The sequence below is a fragment of the Coffea arabica genome, chromosome 1c (genome assembly GCF_036785885.1).
Source record: "Coffea arabica cultivar ET-39 chromosome 1c, Coffea Arabica ET-39 HiFi, whole genome shotgun sequence".
Lineage (NCBI taxonomy): Eukaryota > Viridiplantae > Streptophyta > Magnoliopsida > Gentianales > Rubiaceae > Coffea > Coffea arabica.
The window spans coordinates 39250918-39275333 of record NC_092310.1 but is presented as its reverse complement, the minus strand read 5'-3'; the positions used below and the strand labels follow the sequence as shown (position 1 = coordinate 39275333).

Sequence of the window (24416 nt, the reverse complement as noted above, 5' to 3'; positions counted from 1 at the left end):
CGATAAAGAACACATTTATGTCAAAGGATATAGTCCGCTCTCAAGAACAGGTTCCATAGTAGCTTGTCCGATGCCTGTTAACTCTCCGTTAACCAGGAAATTATAATGTCTGTAGATCACCACTAAACGTCAATTTTCGTCCACCGATCATCCCTCTACTGGGACCGAACGTCAAGAAAGTACCCAAGATTCGTCGATCTCCTCGGCCAAGACCTTGCCGGCTCGAGTCGACCAACTAACCTTGGGTTGGGCTTATAGCCCTAGATATTCAGATATTCAAGATATGGCTTATGGCCCCAAGTATTCAGGTATTCAAGAGTGGAGTTGTTGGCTGTTATCCAACGTTCACCCAATTAATGATTGAAGACGTTAGTTGTCACTTCACGCTCCGTATTTAGAAATATCAGAGTTCAATTCATGAATTCTAGTCAGGAATAAACAGGCTAGGAACTTGTTCTTTACCTAAGGTTGCCCGGCTTACCTGACCGCTTTGAGGCTGGTCTCATGCAAGAGGTCCGATAAGGGCTCAGTTCAGCAGTTACCGACCTACATTCACACATGCACATGAGTATCCTAAGTTTTCACTTACCCGACGTTTCGGATAAAGGTCCAAGGGCCTAGTTCAACCGCTGCAAGAGGAATGCAGCCGGTCTACAACCATGCACATAAACATGTAAGTCCACACACAGGATCAATTATTTCAAGTTTGCGGAGATCGAGTGCGAATAAGAAAACACTCGCCTAGCCATGGCCAAGTCATAAATAATGCCCAGCATGTCTCATTTTCAAACGTTTCGAGTATTTCAAATCAAGATACAGGTCACATGCAAATCAAGTTGCTTGTACATACATGAATGCAATATCAAGTGTTTAGTCAATTTAGATTAAGTGTAATAAAGTACACACTCACCTATGAAATGTCAAATCAAGTCTAGCAAATTTTTAGCAACAATGAGTATAAAACATGCAGTTGGAACATTCACCACGGCAACAAGCTTAAGTGTTTGCCTCAAGAGCACTTCCGGCCTCACCTTCAAGTCTTAAAATCAAGTATATAAAGCGCCATGAGATCCACTACTCCAAGCTACCATATTCAAAAGAAAACACTTCCAAATCAACTAAGTTATCTCAACTCCAATCATAAAATCAAGCTCAAAATGGTTCTACAACTCCAACTTGAAGTTGGAAATGAAAGCAAGAATAGCTTTTGAAAAACAGAATTTTCTCTAGTTTTGTGTGATACTATTTGAAAAATCATATCTCAAGTTTCTTAAGTCCAAAATTTATAAAGTTGATACCGTTGGAAAATAGACTCAAAAGTTTACAATTTCATAGAATACACATTTGTAAGATTCTATCCACAATTTAGTCAAATTTCAGTCTCAATTTGCTGCTTCATTCGGTAGAAAAACAGAACAGGTGTGGGAATTCAGTCAAATTTGAAAAATTATAGATATTCATAGGAATTGAGAAAAATTCTGAAATTTTCATGGTAGAAAGTACTCTGAATCTAGCTTCAAACACAATAAAAGAACTCAATTCGAATTTTTCTACACCAAGATATAATAGATTTCCCAAGACTACTCAAACTCTCCTTTGGGAAAAATTTTCAGCAGCATTTCCCCTTATTTTTCCTAATTTCCAGTCATTTTCAAGGCTTCATTCTCACCACAAAGCAGTCTCAAATCAAGCGTATACATACTGTCGCGCCCCATTTTTTACAAGAAAAATTTGTTTAGTTAAGAAAAATGAATTTTTTTGATTTTAAAAAGGAGAATAAAAGTATGTGTCTACATGGGATTTGGAAATGCGACGATTTGACCCAAAATATAGTTTTAAAAAAGGTTTTCAAATGAAAAATGGAGTCGCCACTTGGTATTGAGTTGAGGTGTACCAAGTCACCTAAAAAAAATGAATTTTTTAAAGAAAAATAGGAAAAGTAGTAAGAAACCCTTTTTAAAACGACTCCTAGTCCACGTAAACCAATGAAAAAGGTTCGGAAGTCACATTTGACGAAGGGGAAGGCAAGGATAAAAATCCAAGGCACCCCTTTGACCTAGCCAAGGCTAGTTGCGTGATTTAGTCAAAAGTTTTCTTTATTTAACCTAAAAATTTATCACAATTTGGATGTACTATATGAATGCACCCTAGACCTAAAAAAGGGGTATTGGGGGGTCGAAATGTATCTTCAAAGCTTGGTACCAATCACATTAATTGTGACGCCCAATCAAGATTCTTTGAAGAAATCACAAATAATGCAAGTGATGAGACTCGAAAGAAAGGAAAAGTCAAGAAAATAATAATATACAAATGTGTATGACCTAGAAGAATGCATCATAATGGGTGCGGGGAACTTATACTCGTGACCTCAATGTTCCCTTTAATGGAGGGAATATGAGTGTGCTAAGGCTTAGAAAAGCCAAACTCGTCCATATCCCATACCCAAGGGGTTATCATTAGTCTAATCAAGCAAAATGCACTAATCTACCACCTAATTTCCTAAATGAGATGCAAATCTAAATGTTATATATACATAGGGGTAATGGATATTTTATTAGGGGAAATATTATGTGAAAATGTTAAAGATCCTAAAAAATGAAAAATATGCATGAAGTGTAATGAAATCATACAAGCATGAGCTAACGCTTGAAGGGCTCCTAAGGGTCTAGCATTGGACTAGCCCATATCTATGAATTCCTACTAGCATTGGACTAGTGGAGCATTAGAACAAAAGGGCCACAACTAGCGTTGGACTAGTGTGGTGACGGGAAAAAGACCACAACTAGCGTTGGACTAGTGTGGTGACGTGCATTCATCCATCATATTTATCGACGACTATAGAAAGCAAGTAGACATGCAAATCATCTATAAACACGTAGCACATAGCACTTAGCATGCTCGACTAGATGCAAGAGCCTAATAAAGCCAATTAACACATAGCAACAAAAGCAAGCAAAAAAACTAATGAACCTATTACATTTGCTAACTAAAACAAAAGGGGAAAGGGAAAAATGGACAAAATTGCTCTCCAAACCCTATCTATTACAAGCCAAGAGGTGTACACATACCCCATAAAAGAATAAATGAAAGCAAAAGCAAATGAAATAAATGAAAGGAATTAAGGAAAAGTAAGGAAAGCAAAATAGACATGCAATTCTCACTTAGCACGTTGGATCACATAGGGGAGACAAAAAAGGGATAAAAGAAATTATACCTCCCCATTCATGATGTTAGTAAGGTAAACAAGACTCAACTTGGGCTAGAGTCACCCCAGAAAGGGCTAACTTGGGCTAAAACCATCAAAGTAAGGGATTAAGGCACCAATTTAATGGTAAAATGCAAATAAGGCAATTTGAATCCACCAAATCATCGAATCTTTCTTCAATTGTAACTTAAATGAATTCACATAATGCATAATTACCAAGAAACATGGAATGACTCATCAAATTCCCTATTATAGCCACTACCAAGGACCCAAATAGAAGGAAAGGACAAACTTGAGGGATCAAATTGATTACGTTTTCCAATTACTTGGGCCTTAGTAGAATAAGGAGGAACATGTGGGGTTGGAATGCCATTGTTGAAAGCTTTTTCATGCAAGCTCATGCAACTACGTAGAAACTTGTTTCTGCAATGTTTCTGTACTCTAGCAAACAAAATGAAATCTGCTGCAATTTCTTCTCAAACTCAAATTTCTTAATCACAACCTTGATTAGATTTTTCCAAACCAACCAACTTCATTCAGACCAAACAAACAGAAAACTTAGCAACTTGATTCAAACAAACAGAAAACTTAGCAAAACATCAATGGTTTTAAACTTCAGCAAGCAATGCTTTTGAGCTTCAGCATTTCGTATGGCAGATGTACTCAAACATCTCAAACCACAAACCTAAACTCAAATTCCTATTAAACTTATCATGCATGCAAACTAAAGCTTTCGGTCAAAGCTGGAATTTCCTTTGCTTATGCGAGTTTCTGCTACAACTTTACAGTTAGTGAACAATCTGGAGAGATGGCAATCATCATTGACACAAGGTTAAATGTGCTAACAAAAGTGATGAAACCCAATTTATGAACTATTGAGGGAATCAAGACATGAGAGCTGCGCAGCTTCATGCAAAAAAACAACATGAGAAAAGTTCCTGCAATTGGGAAAATGGAGCCTGCTGCAATTTGTTTCTACCATGTCTGCTGCAACTTTTGCAGCCGCGACTCACATCAAGTTCACACCAAGACATTTATAGCTTCGGATCAAAGCATGCAACCTTGTCATTAATCATTTAGGCACAAGATTTAACTAGCAAAATAGATGACTAAACCAAGTTTGTGTGGGCTGTTGCAGGACAAAGGAAAAACAGCAAAAACATGAGAAGGAAGCGCAACTTTCTTTATTTCTGTTTGGTTTCTCGAATGCAAGGGTTTGCATGTATGTTGTGTCATGAGATGAAGACTTAAGGGACGCTACTCTGGGGAGCAAATCAAGTCAGCATTTCCTCTAAACTTCTAACCAAATCACAGAAAAGCTAACAAGCTCTCTCCTTTTCTGTTGAAGAAAACAGATTTCAGGAGCCAAACGCTTTCTGCAACTCTGATGCAGAAAAATTCGTGCAAAGCTTCAAACTCGAAAACAGCAAACCCATCACTCAAATCCTCAACAACTGGACATGTCAACCCCAGCATGAAACAAATCCAACCATGCAACAAAAACCGACCAGTGAAAACAACACCCATAGTTTTAATGAATCAATCTAAACAAGACTTCACTTTTCGGCAGCAAAACTTCGGAATGTACATTTTCAGATTGAAACATAAACATAATCAAGAACATGCAGCCTGCTAAACTGATAGCAATCATGTTAACAAGTAAGGAAATCATGTTCTAGTTAAGAAGAAACAAACGGGAGAAGGGTCTAGGGCTACCTCTTTTGCTGTCTTTGGAATCGGATCGCTGCGAGTATGCTGGGATGAGCAAGATCCACCAAACCCAGATCACAGATTTTGATAGAAGATTATGAAGCTCTAAGCTTTAGGTCCAACGCATGTCATCTTTCTTGCTGTTTTCCTTTGGTTTCTTTCCCTGGTTTCTTTTCCAGCCCACCGAAGCTCTTCCCTTTTCTGCTCTTTTTTCCTCTTGCGGCGTCCCTTTTCTTTTCTTTTGCTCTCAAATTTCTCCCTTCCTCCCTCTCAGCCCGTAACCCCAGCCCTTTGTCAAAAACCTCGCTCTTCCTTGCACACTCACCAAGCTTTTCTTGCTAAAACCTAGCCGTTTCTCCTTCTCACTCCCCAAAGCCTTTCTGTGTTTTTTTTTCTCTACCCCAAAAACCTCGCCGCCCCTCCTTTTTCTCTCTCTCCTCCCTCAGCCCAAACCTAGCTATTCCCCCTTCTAGAATTCTCTCCCCTGAGGTGTCCTAGACACCTGGCCCTTTATAGCTCAATATTGCCCTCAAGGCCCTGCTGCAATCTTCTTTGCAAGCTGCGGAAAAACGCAGCTTTGCATGTCGCGACTCTTTTTTTTTTTCAGGATAAAATATTAATAATAATACAAAATAACAATTTAAAATTAAATAAAATGCACAAAATTAGTAACAAAAGATAAAACAAAAAACTAAGATTTTTCTTGTGCTTGATTAATGATTTTTCCCCTTTTTTTTCGATTAATACTACGCTAAAATGGCTAAAAATGAAAAACTAAAAAACTAAAAGTAAATGAAAACTAACATGATAAATAAAAATAAATATTAAATGAAATTACACTAAAAATTTGGTGTCTACACATACCAGGCCAACAACTCACTAAATCATGCATATACATAGCATATAGCCATCACCAACTCAAACTAGAAAAATTAAACCCTAGGCTGAAATTCATATACTAAAGCCAAAAGTTCATATAATAAAGTCACAAGTGCACACAAAAACTAGAGAAACTCCATGGCAAGACAACAAGGACATAACATAGCTAAAATCAACATCTCAAGGCTGAAATTTCTCTCTCAAAGCTACAATTTTTGAATACCACCCAAACCATGAAATTTCTCATGAAAACTACCAAAATAAAACTTTAAATCCACTTATAAGCAAGTATTAAAAGAAAAGAGAGCTTCTTGATATAGTTACCTTAGTACCCTAAGAAGAAATGGAAACCAAGAGGTTCTCTCTCCCAAATCACTCCACCAAAGTCCTTAATCCACCTTAGATATCACCTTTTATGGAGTAGTTTGCAAGATCAAAGGTTAAAACTCAAGATTCAAACAAGATTTGGTGGTTGAATGTTGAAGTTTTCTCTCTTTTCCTAGCTCAAGATTTCAGTCAAAAGGGAAGAAAAATGTGATAGGATTTTGTCCAATTTTTTTGTTAATTAAAGCGTTAAGAAAGTCTTAGTCAAAGTCAAAGAACCATGGCCTTTGTAACAAGTGTCTTGCTATAGTGAATCCTCATCTCTGTCTTCCAAAGGCTAAAATATCTAACCAACATCTAATTATCCTTTAACACCTTATAAAATAATATCCGTTTACACAAAACTCCTCTTAATCTTCAAAAATTTGAAGCACACACCTAACTAGTGGGTCTCACTTCCATAATGCATTACGAACTTAATATGTACTAACTTATACAAGGAAAAAAATTTAAAAACTTGACTCACTTGTAAAAATATCTAGGAAATTAAGGTAATAAAGTAAAGTAAAGAAATGTATTTGAAGAAATAAAATAAGAAAATTTTCGGGTCCTCACAGACCCTGTAGGATATGGATGAAAACTTACGAACAGTGATACACAAACTCCTTATATAGGTAAGGATGCTTATACAATTTGTTTAACCTATCTACTAACAACAATTTATATTACTTCACTAGCTGTGTAGGAGGTGGATGGAAGCTTGTGAACAGTGATGCACAAATTCCTTTTTATATAGGTATAGGATATATTGCATCTTTTCCTTTTTTTGTATTTTTAATTAGCGTTGCCTTCTTTGAATCATTGAAAGTCTCTTTGTTTAATAAAAAAATAAAATAAATATATGGTAAATAGGTCAATGCAAGGCATTCATTAGAATTTGTAATGTGAAGTTTATTAATCTTACTTCTCCTTATTCCAAGTGCACAGTCTCACAAGTGTTAAGTGCGTAGACTCTTAACTATGCTAATTTATCACAATAAAGAGTCTAAACATTAGACCTAAGTGATAACTTCTAGCAAAGATGATTTTCTCATTCTAGTAAGACATATTTTCTCATTTAGTGAAATACATATGTCAACTTTAAACATTTACTAATTTTTTTATCAGTCAGGAAATAGGGTGAGATATTCACGTGGACTTAAAGCTTTCTGAATCTAGTTTTTGACACCATAAACAATACTTAATTCTAGTTTTCTTCATAAAGATATGGTTAAATTACTAAAATGTATTCCTTAATTGTTTGAAATAGTAGGATGGTATGAGATTCATACAATCGGATCGCAATCCCATAGATTTTGCTATTTTAAGGCTAAATTTTAATTCGAGTTGCGATCTGGATCATGAATTGCAGGATATGGTGATTGTACAGCTATGTTTCAAACTAAGTGATTTCTGTTATGAAATAATTAAATATTGTGAATGTCTATGACATTTATCTCATCTCCAAAATGATGACAAGCCTTTCACGATCTTTGAGATGATAAAGTTATCACGACTTTTGAGGTGCCAAAGCTATTAGACTTTTGATAAAACTATCACGTCTTTCAAGGTGATAAAACTGGCATGACCTATAAGATTATCTTATCACCATTTTGAAGAAGTTGATGTACTTTGAATTCCCATATAAATAGGGGTTAACCCCCATTTGTATCAAAGTGATAGAAAATCGAAGTTTAATTTGAGTGAATGAAAGAATAGTTTTTTCTTTCTTTTCTCTTCTCCCGAGTTCTCTAGTTTTCTGGTTTTTCTTGGTATAGTACCTATCACATAAACAACTTAAATCCTATAACACATTAGTATTAGTTTTATAACATGTTATCAGCACGAGATTCTGCCAAGATTCTGCTAGTGTTGAATCAACCATTGGGCAATTCCGTGGGTAATACTTCTCGTGAACTTTGAAGTAATATTTCTCACCCTTAACTCATTTCACTTTTATTATGACTAACCTTACAAATTAAGAATTTGTACCTCTTGATATTTCTGTAAAGAACTACTTATCCTGAGCAATGGATGTGGAAATTTATCTTAAATCCATAGGTTTTAGAAAAATCATTGCCAAAAATAATAATGTAACAAGTCCAAACCGTACAAAAAGCCATGATATTCCTCCGTAATCATTTTGATGAAGGATTGAAAACGGAATATCTTACGGTCAAGAATCCACTTGACACTTGGAACAATTTAAAAGAAAAGTTCGACCACTTGAAGTTGGTTGTTGTGACAGCCCCACCTCACCCTAAGGCGAACCAAAGGGTTCGAGGGACCGCCTGCCCAGCTCTCGCCGGGACTCAGTCATACCTCCATCAAAACCGGAATAAAACTGCAAGAATCAAAACGAAATGGAAGGGCCGCCGCCATACAGGATCCAACCAAGTACAAGTAAACTTTGTTCGCCATGAAAGCAGGTACATTCCCGAATACATATGTTACATAAACATGAGGAAACATTTCAAAATATACATATTAGTAAGTGTACAGATCCAAAAGGAACATTGTATTAAGATACATTTAGGGTTTCCAAATTGTCGAGGAGCTATACCAAAAGAGCAAAAGAATTTCTAACTATCTCACTCATTCCTCAAAACATTGAAATTCCAAAAGATGGTTCCCTATAAGGAAAACAAGGATAACGGAACGGGGTGAGCTAAAAGCTCAATGAGGTACCAACAGTAAAAACAGTAGAATTCATGAGAAAACACTTTGAAGGCATATATTCACATCAAATACGAGAAAAGAATGAATATCACAATGTAAAGGATACTGGTGGCTCTCAGGAGCCAAATCCCCGCTGCTATGCTTGATCCAGCCTCGTTGACCCTCCGTCAACGTTCAAATAAAAGAACTAGTCCACTAGAATACCACTTTAACGCCAAAACCCCATTCAACAAACATACCCCTTATCGGGTCCGAACGCCAAATAGGAACAGGAATGGTAATACTCGAGTATACTGGAAATCCAGAGTCTCCAATACCCATAGATTCCCCAGGAACAGGTACCTATGGATTGTCAATTTTCACGACCAAGCCCTTGCTGGCTCGATTCAATTAACTCCCCATGCGGTTGAGCTCAGGTTTAACAGGAAGATCGTTGGATACATTTCCAAACGACATCATAACAAGTGCAAGTAACAAGTTCAAGTACATACCAAGTACAAGTAATAGATTCCAGTTCGTTCAGTACAGGCAAGAGAACGAGTGTGATAAAGTACACCGTCGTCTCATACAGGATAAACAGTCAGGAAAGACATTCAAATAGCAATTTGCAAGTACAGAAAACCAGTTTAGCAATAATTCAAGGGAGTGGTGCACTCACCAGTTAGAACAAAGATACGTCAAAAGTCTCAACCAATGTAGGGCTCTGATCACCAAGAAACCCTAGAATAACCAAGGTAAACAATTATGGTTCCCACAGTCACAAATCCAGTAAATGGAATGCATAAATGAGGCTCGACTACATGTCGAACGCCTTTCCAGGTTAACTACTAGTACGAAAGAATAAAATATGACTTTTGAGCAAAAAGGATAACAGTTGGTCCTAGGGTTACAAACAACTCCCAAAACTCATCATTTTTACCAAGATCAACTCAACTTGTAAGAATTGCGTAGCCCTAAGATTTTGGGCAGCATACCCTCTGTATTTACCTATTTTCCAGCCATTTATGGCTTTGTAGACACCAATTTTTTGGTGTAATTTCATTTCTTTTTATTCTTAGTTTTTTATTTTGTCATGTTCACTTTTTAGTTTTTAGTTTCTAGTTTTAGTTTTATTTTTAAGTTTAGCATAGAATTTCTTGAGAAAAAAAGAAAAATCATAAAAAAAAGAAAAAAAGGAAAAGGAAAATTGTTCACAAAAATACGTTCAAATTCAATCTTTTGGCATTTTGGTTTATTTTTGTTAATTTATTTTGAAAAAAAGAAAAAGGAAGGGAAAAATGAATGAAAAATTAAAAAATTAAAAAAACGGCCATTTTTGTTTAGTTTTTTTTTGTTTAAAATTATTTTTGTTTTGTTATTATTATTATTACCTGGTTTGTGTAATTTTGTTATTATTATTTTATTTTATCATTTCTGTAATTATCAAATTGTTTAAAAAAAAAAAAAAAAAAAAGCTCGTGGCATGCAAGCTGCATTTTGCCGCAGCTTGCAAAGGGATCATGGAGCGGCTCCTTAGATGCAAATACAGGGAAAGTTGCTGAAGTTTTAGGGTTGGGGTTTGCTCATATAAAAGCCAAGGAGAAAGGGGAGCCGCGAGGGGAGTTTGGAGAGGACGGCGAAACGAAAATTGAGCAACCGAGAGAGAGACAAACAAAAACGGCTTAGAAGAAAATAGAACAAGGGGCTGAGAGAGAGGATTGGGGACTAGGAGCGAAAGAAAAAGAAAAGGAAGAAGGAAAGGGGTTTTAGCCGTGAGGATCTTGTGAGGAAAAATGAAGCAAGGGAAAGCAAAAGAGGGGAACTTTGGAAGGAGGAAGATCTGAAACTAACGAAAAAAGAGAGATTTTCTGGGGAGTCAACGGCTAAGCCAAACTGAGAAGCGAGAAAGTGAGAGCTTTAGAGAGTGGATGGCGGCAAAACAAAAAGAAAAAGAAAAGACTAAGCTGTGAGGAGGGGAGAGGATTGGCCAACCGCAAGGGTGAAGTGACGGCTAGAGAAACAAAGGCAAAGGTTTTGATGGCTAGGGTACGAACAGAAACCCAGAGGTTACAACTCTAAGCCCACGGATTTTCATCGAAGGCTGCAAGAAAGTTCACCTCTTCCGATCCTGGAGAACTTTACTCAATCGATTGTGGGTGTTTGTTGCCGATTCAAATCTGTGCACAGTGAAGAGGTAATCTTCGATCTTCCTCCCGGTTTCGTTTCCAGATTTGACTGGTGTTGAATGTTTATGGATGTTTGGTTCTGGATGTTTCTCCATTTTCCTTTTTGTTTGTTCATAGAATGTTGCTTTTTTTTTTCCTTTGTTTATGTTCTGGTTTTTTTATTTGAAACCTTCAGTCGTTCTCTGGTTTATTGGTGTGAGGGACCATAGGCTGCTGCAATCTGTTTTTACTGTTTCTCTTCCGAAACCACTCACCAAGTTTTCACCATCCTAATATGCTACGGGCTTCGTTATCTAGTTTCACCTTATGATGTTGGTTAACATTTTCTGTTTTCTGAACAAAGCAGTGTTTTGGGGCTTAATTCTGCATTTGGAAAATGCATTTACATCAGCCTTCTTGTTTGGTTGAAGAAGTTTGTTCCTTGATTGTTTGCAGAAATTTGTTCATTTGTAACTTACATGTAAAATCAAGAGCTTTGTCCAGATTATGCTAACTAAGCGATTTTGAGACATTTATTGGTTTTGAGTTAATGAATCCGTGAGCTTGTTGCATTTGTTGTGTGAATTCACGTGAGTCAAAGCTGCATATTTGCAGCAGTAAAAAGAAGCTTCGGCCTTCTCTTGGCAGTTTTCTTGCCTACATTTGTTCCCCAAGTTTCGGCTGTCCCTTTTGCTGGTTGATCTTGTGTGGAGATAGGAATTGGATGGGTGAAGATGGGTTGGCATGATTGAGTCTAAAACATTTGAATCATGTTCGAACACTTGCTGAAAAAATGAACCTACGAAACTGCTGAACCATTGTGCACGTTTTCCAGAATTTTGTATGATCTTGGCCTAAGTTTGCTGTTTGGTTTGAATGGTGGTGGCTATGGCATTTGCTGCTTGGTCTGAATCTATGATGTTGGTTTAGAGATATCAAAGCTACGCGTTTGATTCAAAATCTGGTTTGCATGATAAAATGAAAGAAAAGCTACGGCTGGAATTTGCTGAAGGCATGAGCTTCCTTGTGTCTTTGCATCAGTTTTCTTTTATATTTGGGTTTGTTTGAATTCTGAATTTGTGTGTTTTGATGTTTAGATTAGTTTTGAATGTTTGGTTGAAAGATTTTTGATCAAAATTAGTGTTGGAAAGTGGAACAAAGTGCAGCAGTTTTGTTTGTTGGGTTTGTTGCAGAATGTTATCTCACGTGAGTTTGCTTCGTAGCTTGCATGAATTGCATGAAATAATTTCTGAAAATTGCAAATCCACCCCCCAAGTCCCTTTTTGTTCTACTATGGCCCAAGTAATTGGAACATTTAATCAATTTGATCCCTCTAAGTTTCTCTTTGTGCCACAATAGCCCAAGCATGTTTTAGTATCTTGTAATTAAGTCCTAAAATCATTTGCAACTTCAATCATTGTTTGACTCTTTCTTTATTTTTTGGAATCTTTGAAGTTCTTAAACGATTTATTAGGTTCAATTGATTTGAGTAGTGCTTGCATTTGGGTCTTAGTAGATGTTATGCTTGGGGATTGGATTATCATGCCTGTTGCCTTGGTCTTTACGTAGTTTTGACTTCATTGAGTTGCAATTGAGGGAAAGTTTGATGTTTTGGTGGATTCAAATTATTTAGTTTATGTCTTATCACTACATTGGTGCATTAATCTTTTGTTTTTGGTGATTTTAGCCTAAGTTAGTCTTTTCTTGGGTGACTCTAGCCAAGTTGAGTTTGTTTACTTCCTTAGTATCACCAACGGGGAGGTATAAGTCTCTTTTACTCCTTTTGTTTCTCTCCTATGTGGACTAATGTGCTAATTGAAATTTGCATGTCTACTTGCTTTCCTAGCCTCTCTTTATTTCCTTTCATTTATTTCATTTACTTTTGATTTTTATTAATGGGGTATGTGTACACCTCTTGGCTTGTAATAGATAGGGCGTAGCAAGTAATTTGGTCCATTTTCCCTTTCCCCTTTGTTTTAGTCAGCAAATGTAATGGTTTCATGCCTATGTGTTATATGTTAAATGCTTTATTAGGATGTTTGCATTTAGTCGAGCATGCTAAGTGTTACGTGCTATGTGTTTAGGTGATTCGCATGTCTACTCGCTTTTCATAGTGTAGATGAATGGAATGGATGAATGTACGTTTCCACTAGTCCAACGCTAGTCGGAATTCATAGAATGGGCAAGTCCAACGCTAGACCCTTAGGGATTTCCCCTCGTTAGTACATATTTGCGTGTTCATTACATGTCATGCATTCTTTTTAGTTTTATCATTTTGCATGCCCCTCGAACCCCCATTTCCCTCCATTTTAGGATTTTTGCATTTCATGCTAGCTATAGGGTTCATTTGCTTGAGAGTCCCCTTAAATATGGGATATAGACGAGTGTGGCTTTTTCTAAGCCTTAGCACGCTTGTATCCTCTCTATCAAAGGGCAAATTGAGTCACGATTTAGGTCTCCCCGTACCCATTATGCATGAATTCCCTAGGTTCATGCATCCACTCTATCATCACACTTTCTTCCCATTTGGCACACGTGCACCTTTATATTTTCACTTGCACACGTACACCTTTTATCCCTTCACTTGCACACGAACACTTTTGTCCCATTTGCATACATACACCTTTTTATCCCTTCACTTGCACACAAACACTTGTAAATACATTTGCACACCTCCACTTGCATCCCATTATTTTTATTATTTTTCTCACTTCACATATCCTCACATTGCATACATGCATTCCATTCATTTGCATCCCACTTGCATTATTCGTGACTTCTTCAAAGGATCGTTATTGGGCTTCACAATTAATGTGATTGGCACCACTCAACCTTTGAAGGGAAATTTCCCCCCAATACCCCTAGGACTAGGGTTTTGCATTCATGTAGTACATCCAAATGTAATAAATTCTTTGGTTAAATCAAGAAAATCTTTGATTAAATCAACGCAACTAGCCTTGGCTAGGTCGAAGGGGTGCCTTGGATTTTTATCCTTGCCTTCCCCTTCGTCAAATGTGACTCCCGAACTTTTTTTCGTTGGTTTACGTGGACTAGGAGTCGTTCAAAAGGGTTTTCTACTTTTTTTTCTTTAAAAAATTCACTTTTTTGGGTGACTTGGTACACCCTAACTCTATACCAAGTGGCGACTCCATTTTTCATATAAAAAAAAAACCCTTTTTGAACTATTTTTCTTGGGTCAAATCGTCGCATTTTCAAACCCCCATTTAGACCCATTTTTCTTTTAAATCACGATTCATTTTCCAATCACAAAAATACATTTTTTCCAAACCATTTTTAAACCATTTATTTATTTTATCAAAAAATGGGGCGCGACAGTTGGCGACTCCACTGGGGACATTCGAGAGTCCGAGCAAATTTGATTTAATCAATCTTTTTCTTCTTTTAAACCTTTTTATTTATTACATTGGATGTTTAGGGTTGCATTTTTCCCTTTTCTAGGATTTTTTTTGCATTTCGCGTATCAATTCACTTCCTCACACGTTCGCCTACGATTGTTTTGATGAATGGATGTTTGTATGTGATTCCGCGCTTTGCATTGCATTTGGGAGGGGATTCTACCTTAGAGCCTCGCGTTGGTTCTTGATCCCTCCCCTCCAAAACGTGCACTATCATACGTGCATACGCTTTACTATTCATCCCCCTTTATTTTTCTTTTTAGTGGCTTGTCACGCCACTCCACCCTATTAGGATTAGGAGACCCACTTGGACGTGTGATCGTGACACGACGTGTGCGTAGCACGATCCAATGGGTCACTCACTCTTCCGCTTTAAACTTTGGGTTAATATCCTTAGTTTTTAGTCGAAGGTTGAGGTTTTTTATAGATTCACTCAAACATGCGGCCGTGACACGACGTGTGCGTAGCGGTGTTTGGGGAATCGCTCGAGCCACCGACAAAGGGCCATGGAATTGATGACCCTTGGCCCTAAGTCTGAAGGCTTGGGGACCTGAGCTTATCGAGTTAGATGCATTAGTGAACCCCAACCTCATGCATCCATATAGTTCACCTAGGGTAGAGTCTGCCTTACCCTATTAGGGACACCATTCACGAGGGGAGGGATCCCATCCTTTTCCTTATTTACTTTTCCTGTTTTTTATCATTTAATTGTCCAACGTGTTATGTGATTAAATGTGGAACTAACTTTTCTTGTTTCTTGTTTTTGCATTCACAACCCTAGCAAATAAGAGGTCTGGCATGACTTTTTTTTTAGGAACCTACCCTCGTAGATAGGTTATTGCACGTTTAAAGATTTTGGTATATTGCATTCATAGATTAATAATTGCATAGCATTCTAAGCCCACCTTGGCATATAAAAGGTTCTTTTAGGTCACGTTTCATTTCGAATTGCACATTTTACCGCTTTAATAAATGGCATCATGCATAAACCCTAGAAAGGGAATGCCATTTAGGGGATCCCGCATTAGGAATAAGCCACCTTTGTGTCTCGGATACTTAATCCAGTGAGACTTGCACGTTTACATTTTGTAACATCCAAAGGGGTAGTGTACAAGGTAAGGTAGGATCCGATCATTTTCATAGAGTAATCTTTGGAATATGAGCATCTAATAATCACTTTTTGGCTATTTTATCAAAAATTGGTAAAAATCCCTTGCGTAAAGGACATTAATTTGAAGAAATTCACAAATAATTCCTTATCATTGAGACAGTTAATAAACTGAGGCCAAATCGTGATTTTAGAAGGCTCATAGACTAATTTTTTGAAACCACCAATGGCCGAACGATTCAATCGATCCATTTTGTCAATTCCTAATCAATTTTGAATAAATTCATTCATTCGACCAATTTACCCTTTTAGGGTGATTTGGTCGATTTTCGCATAAATCATCAATCTCCATTTTATTCATTGGACCAATTTACTCATTTCTTAGGTCAATTCAATCAATTTTGAATAAGTCATCCGATTTCATTTGACTAGTTTACCCTTTTTAGGGCGATTTAGTCAATTTTGAATCAATCATTCGATCTATTAGACCGATTTGCCTAATTTTAGGGCGAGTTGGTCAAATCATCATTTCACTCGATCTGTTTGATCAATTGACTTCATTCAATTCATTTGATTAGTTTAATTCATTCTTAGGGTTATCCATTCAATTTTGAATAAATGCATTTGGCCATTTTACCCTTTTTTGAAGGCGATTCGGTCAATTTTTGAATAAATCATCCGTTTTATCCAATCCATTTTGTCAATTCATTCATCATTTGACCAATTCATTCATTTGACCAATTTACCCTTTTTAGGGTCATTTGACCAATTTACCCTTTTTAGGGTCATCCGGTCAATTTTTGAAAAATCATCCATTCATTTGACCAATTTACCCTTTTTAGGGTCACCTGGTCGATTTTGAATAAATCGTCAATTCATTTGACCAATTTACCCTTTTTAGGGTCATCCGGTCAATTTTTGAAAAATCATCCATTCATTTGACCAATTTACCCTTTTTAGGGTCACCTGGTCGATTTTGAATAAATCGTCAATTCATTTGACCAATTTACCCTTTTCAGGGTCATTTGACCAATTTACCCTTTTTAGGGTCATCTGGTCGATTTTGAATAAATCATCAATTCATTTGACGAATTTACCCCTTTTAGGGCCATCCGGTCGATTTTGAAAAAAATCGTCAACTCATTTGACCAATTTACCCTTTTCAGGGTCATTTGACCAATTTACCATTTTTAGGGTCGTTCGGCCGATTTTTGAATAAGTCACTAATTCAATTTCATTCATTTGGCCAATTTACCCATTTTTAGGGCAATCGACCCGATTTTGAATAAATCAAGTTTCGTTCAATCTATTTGATCAATTTACCCTTTTTAGGGTGATCTGATTAATTTTGGATAAATTAAATTTCATTCAATTCATTTGACCTGTTTCCCTTTTTAGGGTAATTCGGTCGATTTTAAATAAATTGTCAATTTCATTCCATCCATTTGACCAATTAGGGTTTCAATGAAAAAATTCAAATTGGAAAACCTAGTCGATTTTGAGAAAATCATCCATTGCATCCAGCCATTTGATCAGTTGGGGTTTTGACCCGCGCTTTACTGAGGAAATTTTGTCAAACGAATTCCGGTCTCTTCGATAGTAAGTTCGTCAAGGTCAAACCCGTGCGTTTGTGATCAATTCATTCGGACGTTGTCTTTATTTTGACAATTGTCTTTCATCTCTCCAATTGATCAAATTTTTCAAAAATTATTTTTCACTCAATCAATTGATCAGATCCATCAGGTATGGTATAGTGCCTACCCTAGAGGATTGCATTTTCATGCTAGGCCTACCCTTGGCACAAAAAAGGGTTCCCCCCATAGGATATGCATCCGAATTACCTTAATTGTTACTAACTCCTGTCCTTTCCTTTTTCCTTTTTCATTTCCTTTTGACAGCAATCAATCAAGAAGGGTATCTAATAAGGGTTTTCCTACATTCTCAGGTAGTATATAGCTACCCGAAAAAGCCCCATTATCACCCGATCGCGTAATCGAGTTTCAAGAGATAGTGTAAACATGAGTACCCATCCAGAATCATCTGATAGGCCCGCAACTACATCACCGACTGACTTGACAAATCTGGGAGCTCAACTGAGTGAAGTTCTAAACCGATTTAATGAGCTGAGCGTTGGAATGATGGCCCAACGGCGAGTAATCGATCAATTGGTGGCTAGTGGTGCTAGCGGTGAACAACATGAGCCCCTACCTCCTGGCCAATCTGAACCTCAACCCATATTTTTACCTTATATTCAAACCTCAGTTACTTCACAAGTCATAAACCCACCTGAGGAAGTCTTTACTTATCCCACTCATGGCCCACAACCTGCTTATGCACCTTACATCCAAACTAACCTTCCTCATGTCCAAATTCCCCTAAAATATCCACCAATTACTATGAGCATGCCATTCGAGCCACAGGGACCTTATTATTACTCTACCGCTGAGCCATTCACCCTAGATACTGCTGTTCAAGGGAAAGTTGAAGCCGGGGAATCATCCGCACCAGTGGATAAGAATTTGCTAAAGCGATTGGATCGGTTTGAGGAGTTCATAAGGAAAAGCCAAGGCTTGAACAAACAAGGAGGGTTAGACTACAACGAGCTGTGCCTATTTCCGGATATGCAATTGCCCATGGGTTTCAAAACGCCCAAGTTTAGCAAGTATGATGGAACAGGCAACCCCAAGATGCACCTTCGAATGTTTGCCAACAAGTTGGGCAAGCCAATAGATGATGAGAACTTACCTGTACGTTTATTTCCCGAGAGCCTAGAAGGCGACGCGTTGGATTGGTATTCCAATTTGAAGCCTGAGGATGTGAGATCTTGGATAGATTTGTCAACTGCTTTTATGAGGCAGTACGAATATAATTGCGAGCTTGCTCCAACGAGGGCCACACTTGAGGGGACTAAAAGAAAACCATCTGAGGACCACAAGACGTACGCGAAGAGATGGAGGAAATTGGCCGCCAAGGTGGAGCCTCCTATGATTGAAAACGAGATTGTTCGCACGTTCATCAAAGCTCATGACCCGCCTTACTTTGAGGAAATTTTTCGAATGACCGGGTGTTCCTTTGCCGAAATCGTCAACGAATTGGAAGAATTTGATGAGTTTGTGAAGGCCGGAAAAATTGTTAATGTGTCAACATTGAAGATGCAACTAGAGGCTCTGCAAGGCCAGAATGACAGTGGGAAAAAATCCCAACCTAAGGGAAAAGAAGAGGAAACTGCTTTTGTTAGGGATCAGGGCCCCTCGGCCAGACCTAGATTTTCAAACCGCCTTGCTTATTCATCACCCTATCCATACTACCCAAACTCCCGTCCTATCCCCCATACTACCATTAACCATTCTCGACCTCGACCCAATTATCCAAATGTGCTCACACCACCCTTTCAAAATCCTCAACCAAATCTCCAAACTAGACCTCGCCCTCCTTTCAACCCAAGACCTATTCCCCCCTCTAGCCCAAATTACTACTACCAACAAACCAGTGACACCCAAAATTCAACGTCACATCGAACCTTCACCAATCTAGGTCGGCCTGTTGACCAATTATATGAGCAATTGAAAGCTGTCGGGAAAATTGGTGTTGTACCTCCTAAGATCTATTCTAAGCGCTTTCCTTCTGATTATGACTCTCAAGCAGTCTGTGCTTATCATTCTGGAGCTCCCGGGCACTCCACCAATGATTGTCGGGCATTGAAACATGAAATCCAGGATATGATCGAATTCGGAGAAATAGTGCTAAAGAAAAAGGGTGAACAGGGACAGAGCATAAAAAAGGACACCTTCAGGGGAATGCACGCATGCCAGATTTGCCGAAAGAGGAATGATGAAGGCTTCGTCTCTCGAATCTCTTCATAGGCGGATGAAATCGAAAACTGCCCCGAGCATGAAGGCAGCCATATCATTCTATCTGGAGAGTCCCCATCCGGCTCGGCCACTGCTAAAACCTGCTGTACCATGTCATAAGGTAGGACCCCTGCTAGCTTCGACGGGGTCCATTCCCCATCCTCCATAAATTCCAGACAGGGTACGTCTTCCTGCACCCCCATTCTCAGATATAAGGCCCCATGACCAGTCCAATTATCATACCAAAAACTACATTGACCCTCGTTCAACCTCCATCCAATAAACAACTCTGCTAATCTCCGAACATCTAACATTCTCTTCCAAGTTGCTGAGCCCAGGGTGGACACAGAAATCTGGCAAGGGTGACTCCCCTTACAATACTTAGCATTCAGAAACTGCGCCCACAATGAAAGTCCATACCGGAAATTCCACCACAATTTACACGAGAATGCCTTATACATGTCACCCAGCGATCGAAACCCAGCCCCACCTTCCTCCATTGGGTAACACAGGTCTCGCCAACGAATCCAATGAAATTTCTTCTGCTCATCCCCCGCCCGCCATAGAAAATCGGCACATACCCTTTCAATCGTCCTGAAAACACCTTTTGGTATGACACCCACAGCCAATAAATGAATCGGGATGCTGGACAGCACATGCCTAATCAAAACAAGCTTCCCCCCGAAGGATAACAATCGGGATTTCCAAGAGAGAACCTTATTAAGCACCGTCTGACACAAATCCGAATAGTATGCCTCCTTGGCTCTACCAGTAAACAGCGGAGCGCCAAGATATCGAACCGGAAACTCTCTCCTTTGAAAATGAGTAACCCGCTCAATTACCTTTTTACGGGCTACGGTGATCCGAGGATGTACTAAATATCCATTTTTTTGCACATTTACCAACTGGCCCGAATCACTTTGGTACCAGTCCAGAATCTGCATGACCCTCCTTAACAAACTCGCTGCCCCATTGGCAAAGATAATGATGTCATCAGCAAACGCCAAATGAGACACCGCCGGACAGTGCCGCGGAACCGTATATCCCATGCCACGCGACTGAGACACCAGGCCATTTAAAGCCCTGGACAACACCTCGGCCCCAATGATAAACAGCGAAGGCGATAATGGATCCCCTTGACGCAACCCTCGAGATGATTTGAAAAAACCATAGGACACCCCATTCACAAGCACAGAAAACCACACATTGGAGATCAATCTCTATACCATGTCAATGAATCTTTCACCAAAGCCAAACCTCCGCAGAACTGCAATAAGAAATGGCCAAGAAACCCGATCATAAGCCTTCGCCATGTCTAGTTTCAGGGCCAAATTGCCCCCCCGACACTTCCTTCCCATATCCGACATCAGCTCCTGAGCCAGCAGATAATTATCCGCAATTGATTGCCCCTTAACAAACCCACTTTGTTGGGTAGAAATGATCCGAGGTAAAACACTAGACAACCTTGCCACCAAAATTCGAGAAATAACTTTATTCAAAAAATTACTCACACTAATAGGACGAAATTGAGTAAAATCCTTAGGGTTCATGACCTTGGGTAACAGGACAATAGACGTAGCTGTAATGAAACGAGGCAATTCAGCACCACAGAAGAAACTCACAACCGCCTTGTACACATCATGAGCCACTACCTCCCAGGCCACCGTAAAGAACTTCCCTGAGAACCCGTCTGGCCCAGCGGTACTATCACCATCCATCCCAAAGACCACCCCCTTCACCTCCTCCAAAGAAGGAACCTCTTCCAACCTCGTGTTATTAATCTCATCCCCAAGATTAGGGATAACATCCAGGAGGTGAAAGTCGGCCACAGGGTCAGCCGAGAACAAATTACTAAAAAATCGGACCGCTTCCCTTCCAATCCCCTCATCATCCATTACCCATCCTCCCTCGGAGTCCTGAATCTTGTGAATTCTGGATTGAAACCGACGTTGCTTGACCACCGAGTGAAAGTATCTTGAATTCCGATCACCGTGCTGTAGCCACTTGACCCTGGCCTTCTGACTCCAAAACTGTTCCTCAATAGCTGACTGCCGGTTCAAGTTAGCTTGCACCTGCTGGAGCTCCAAGTGAGCCTCGTCAGAGAAATCAACCTGTACCCGCATTTCTGCCTCCGCCACTGCCGCTTCCCCCTTCCTAACATTCTCAAACACATCTCCAAAAACCTGTTTGTTCCAGAGACGAAGAGCCCGGGAGACATTCTTCAATTTACCCCACACTATCGAGAAGGGGGACCCAACCACCTCCACTTGCCACGCTGACTTGACCACGTCCAAGAAACCCACTTTGGAGGGCCAAACGTTCAAAAATCGGAACGAGCGACTCCTACAATCAACTTTAGGCGCGAGCGAAATGAGTAGCGGAGCATGGTCAGACGGGGCGCGCACTAAGTGGGACACAGAGACTGAGAATGGACAATCCAAGCACTCCATATTGAGCAAAACTCTATCTAACCGTTTCCAGATGCGCGCCCTCCCTAATCTATTATTACACCAAGTGAAACTATTACCTGAGAAACCTGCATCAAATACCCCTCCTCATTCATAAATTGAGAAAGTTCAAGACCCTCTGCCAGCCGAAACTGCCTGCCTCCTTTCTTCTCACTGCCGGAAATAATAAGATTAAAATCACCCACAACGCACCAAGGCCCCTGCCCAGGCTTATCCTGTAACAGCCCCTCCCAAAGCCGCTGGCGCTCATCCCTCATACACTTTGCATGAACAAAAGAAATTAATAAAGGGTTCGGGAACTGGGGATGCCCCTACCAGATTGAAAGATGCTGATCCGACTCCCCAACCACCTGGCCACCAACCGGGGAACTAAAAAACACCCACAACTCCCCAGAGGCATTACACACTACGTAATCAAAATTCAACTTCTGCCGAATTGAATCAGCTTCACACTTAGACAATTTTGGTTCACAAACACCCACTAGCAACAGCCTATGCATCCGAACAAGAGTCTTTAGTCTTCGAAGATTAGGGGGCTTTGCAATCCCCCGAATATTCCAAAAACACGCATTAATCATGGGATAAACTATGAAAAAAATTTTGAGATTTCTTAGCTACCGACCTTAACTCCCTGTCTGACGGAGCCGCGACCCGTATCCCCCTCCCCTTCGCCTTCCTCCCACCTTGTTCAAGAACGGCAACCTGGCCAAGATTCAATGTCATAGCTAACCTATGCGTTTCTGTCCCCGTACCTTGCTGTCCGTCATCATCAAGCAGAGACAGGTCACCAGATGGGACATCCGACGAGGCTCTAGTCAACAACCCCGCATGCGCAAGACTGCCTTCCTCCTCCCCATCCGCCGCTTCGGTCGCCACCCTTTCCGCAAGGTCCGCAATGATCTTGTCTGCCGCCGCACCCACAGTGTGCTCCACTAACTCTGCCGCAGCTGCCAAGGTCTGCTCACCCCCCTCTGCCTCCCCTACCTCCTGCACCTGCCCTGCTGTCCCAACACCATCTCCATGCACGAACACCTCCTCAGCTTGCTGCGCAGGCAACACTTCCACACCACCCGACCCATGGGCAGCAGCAAAATCAGCTATTTCACCCTGCGCCTGTTGTCGCTCCACTGTGAAGCCATCGACAGGCCCCTCCAACCCAGCTACCTGGCGATGGACCAATGGTACCTCCAAAGCCACTGCCCCCACCTCGTGGCCCACAGCCAGCAAGGGTCCCCCTCCCGTTCTCTCTTTGTCTGCTCCACTCACCATTGCTGTCTCTCTTCCCGAAGCCAAAAGCTCCCTCGGCTGGAACCTTTGCATCCCCCGCGACTTCCCTCCTCTTGAGGGCTCTGGCTTCAATTCCGGATGCTTCAATCTGCACTCGGCATCATTATGGCCCTGATGAAAGCAATGCCCGCAATATCTGGGTAAGTTCTCTGGTACCAAGGGCTGCCAGAAACCAAGTCGCTCACCAAAAGAAATCCATACCCGGGACGGAAGTTCCTTCATCAAATCAACTTCAACACATACCCTGGCCATGTTAGGTCTTGTCCCCTGTGCGGTAGCAGCATCCACGCATAAGGGCTGTCCCAAACAAGCCACAATGGGGAATAGGCATTCCTTATGAAAAAGATGCACCGGCAATTTCGGCAACGCAAACCAAACTGGAACGACAGAGGTCTCCCTATCCACGTGAAAATCAATTGACCACTTGAACACTCTCATGGGAACCTCTTTGAAATACCAAATACCCCTAGCCCAGATTCTGTAGTAGTCAGCCTCAGTTGTCAACCGAATCAAGACATGCCTTTTATCCAACAAACCGATAGCAAACTCAGCTTTTAAATCCAACGTATGGAAGAATTTTCGCAGGTCATACAAAGGAGCCGCCCCCTGGAAAATTTCCCCACTAACGCGAATTGGAACGGAGTCGCAACACGTTCAATGTCCACCATGTCGAAGGTCACTGCAGGTTCTCCTCTGTGGGTAGAAACCACAGCCTTTACCCGTGACGCCATTGACGACGGCAACAAAGCAAACGATTTTTCCTGGAAACCCACCCCAGATTTGGAGGCCACCACATCAGCAAAGGACCGACCAATGCCAACCGGACAAGGTGACCCCTCCCCCGAGGAAGAGGGAGGAGCAGCCATGATGGCCAAACTTCACAGGCAAACCCTAACTTACTAAAAAGAGAAAGTGTCGTTGATGGATTTAACAGTTGAACTTAAATACAAAATAATTCCTATATCAGAAGAGTTATTAAATCATATATTTTTGCAAAAAAATGCTCCGGTTAAAATTGATATCTCAAAAGGACAAATTACAAGTGCTAATGATTCTAGAGCACACCTGAAGCGTGGTAGACCTGTAGGGTTCAAAAATTAAAATTCTTTAAAGAAAAAAGAATTAAATAACAATAAAATCGACGAGTCAATAATTGATCAAACACTTCAAAATAGTGCTAGTCATAAAATTCAACCTCTTGAAGAGGCTGTTTCTAAAGAGTTAGTTCTTGAAGAACATACTTTCTGAAAAGGATGAAATTATAAAAATTTTAATAAATTTTGTCACTATAGGAAAAATTTGAAAC

At 39.9% G+C, this 24416-nt stretch overlaps 1 protein-coding gene across 1 annotated transcript; it reads right to left on the bottom strand.

The window, feature by feature from the left end:
• Positions 1-20575: 20575 nt before the first annotated feature.
• Positions 20576-23976, bottom strand: LOC140005260 (uncharacterized). The gene is made up of 5 exons (XM_072045979.1): positions 23738-23976; positions 22446-23630; positions 22174-22315; positions 21883-22083; positions 20576-21538 (listed from the first exon to the last, which is right to left on the bottom strand). Exons 1-5 carry the CDS (start codon positions 23974-23976, stop codon positions 20576-20578), a joined length of 2730 nt encoding a protein of 909 aa, XP_071902080.1.
• Between the last annotated feature and the right edge of the window lie 440 nt (positions 23977-24416).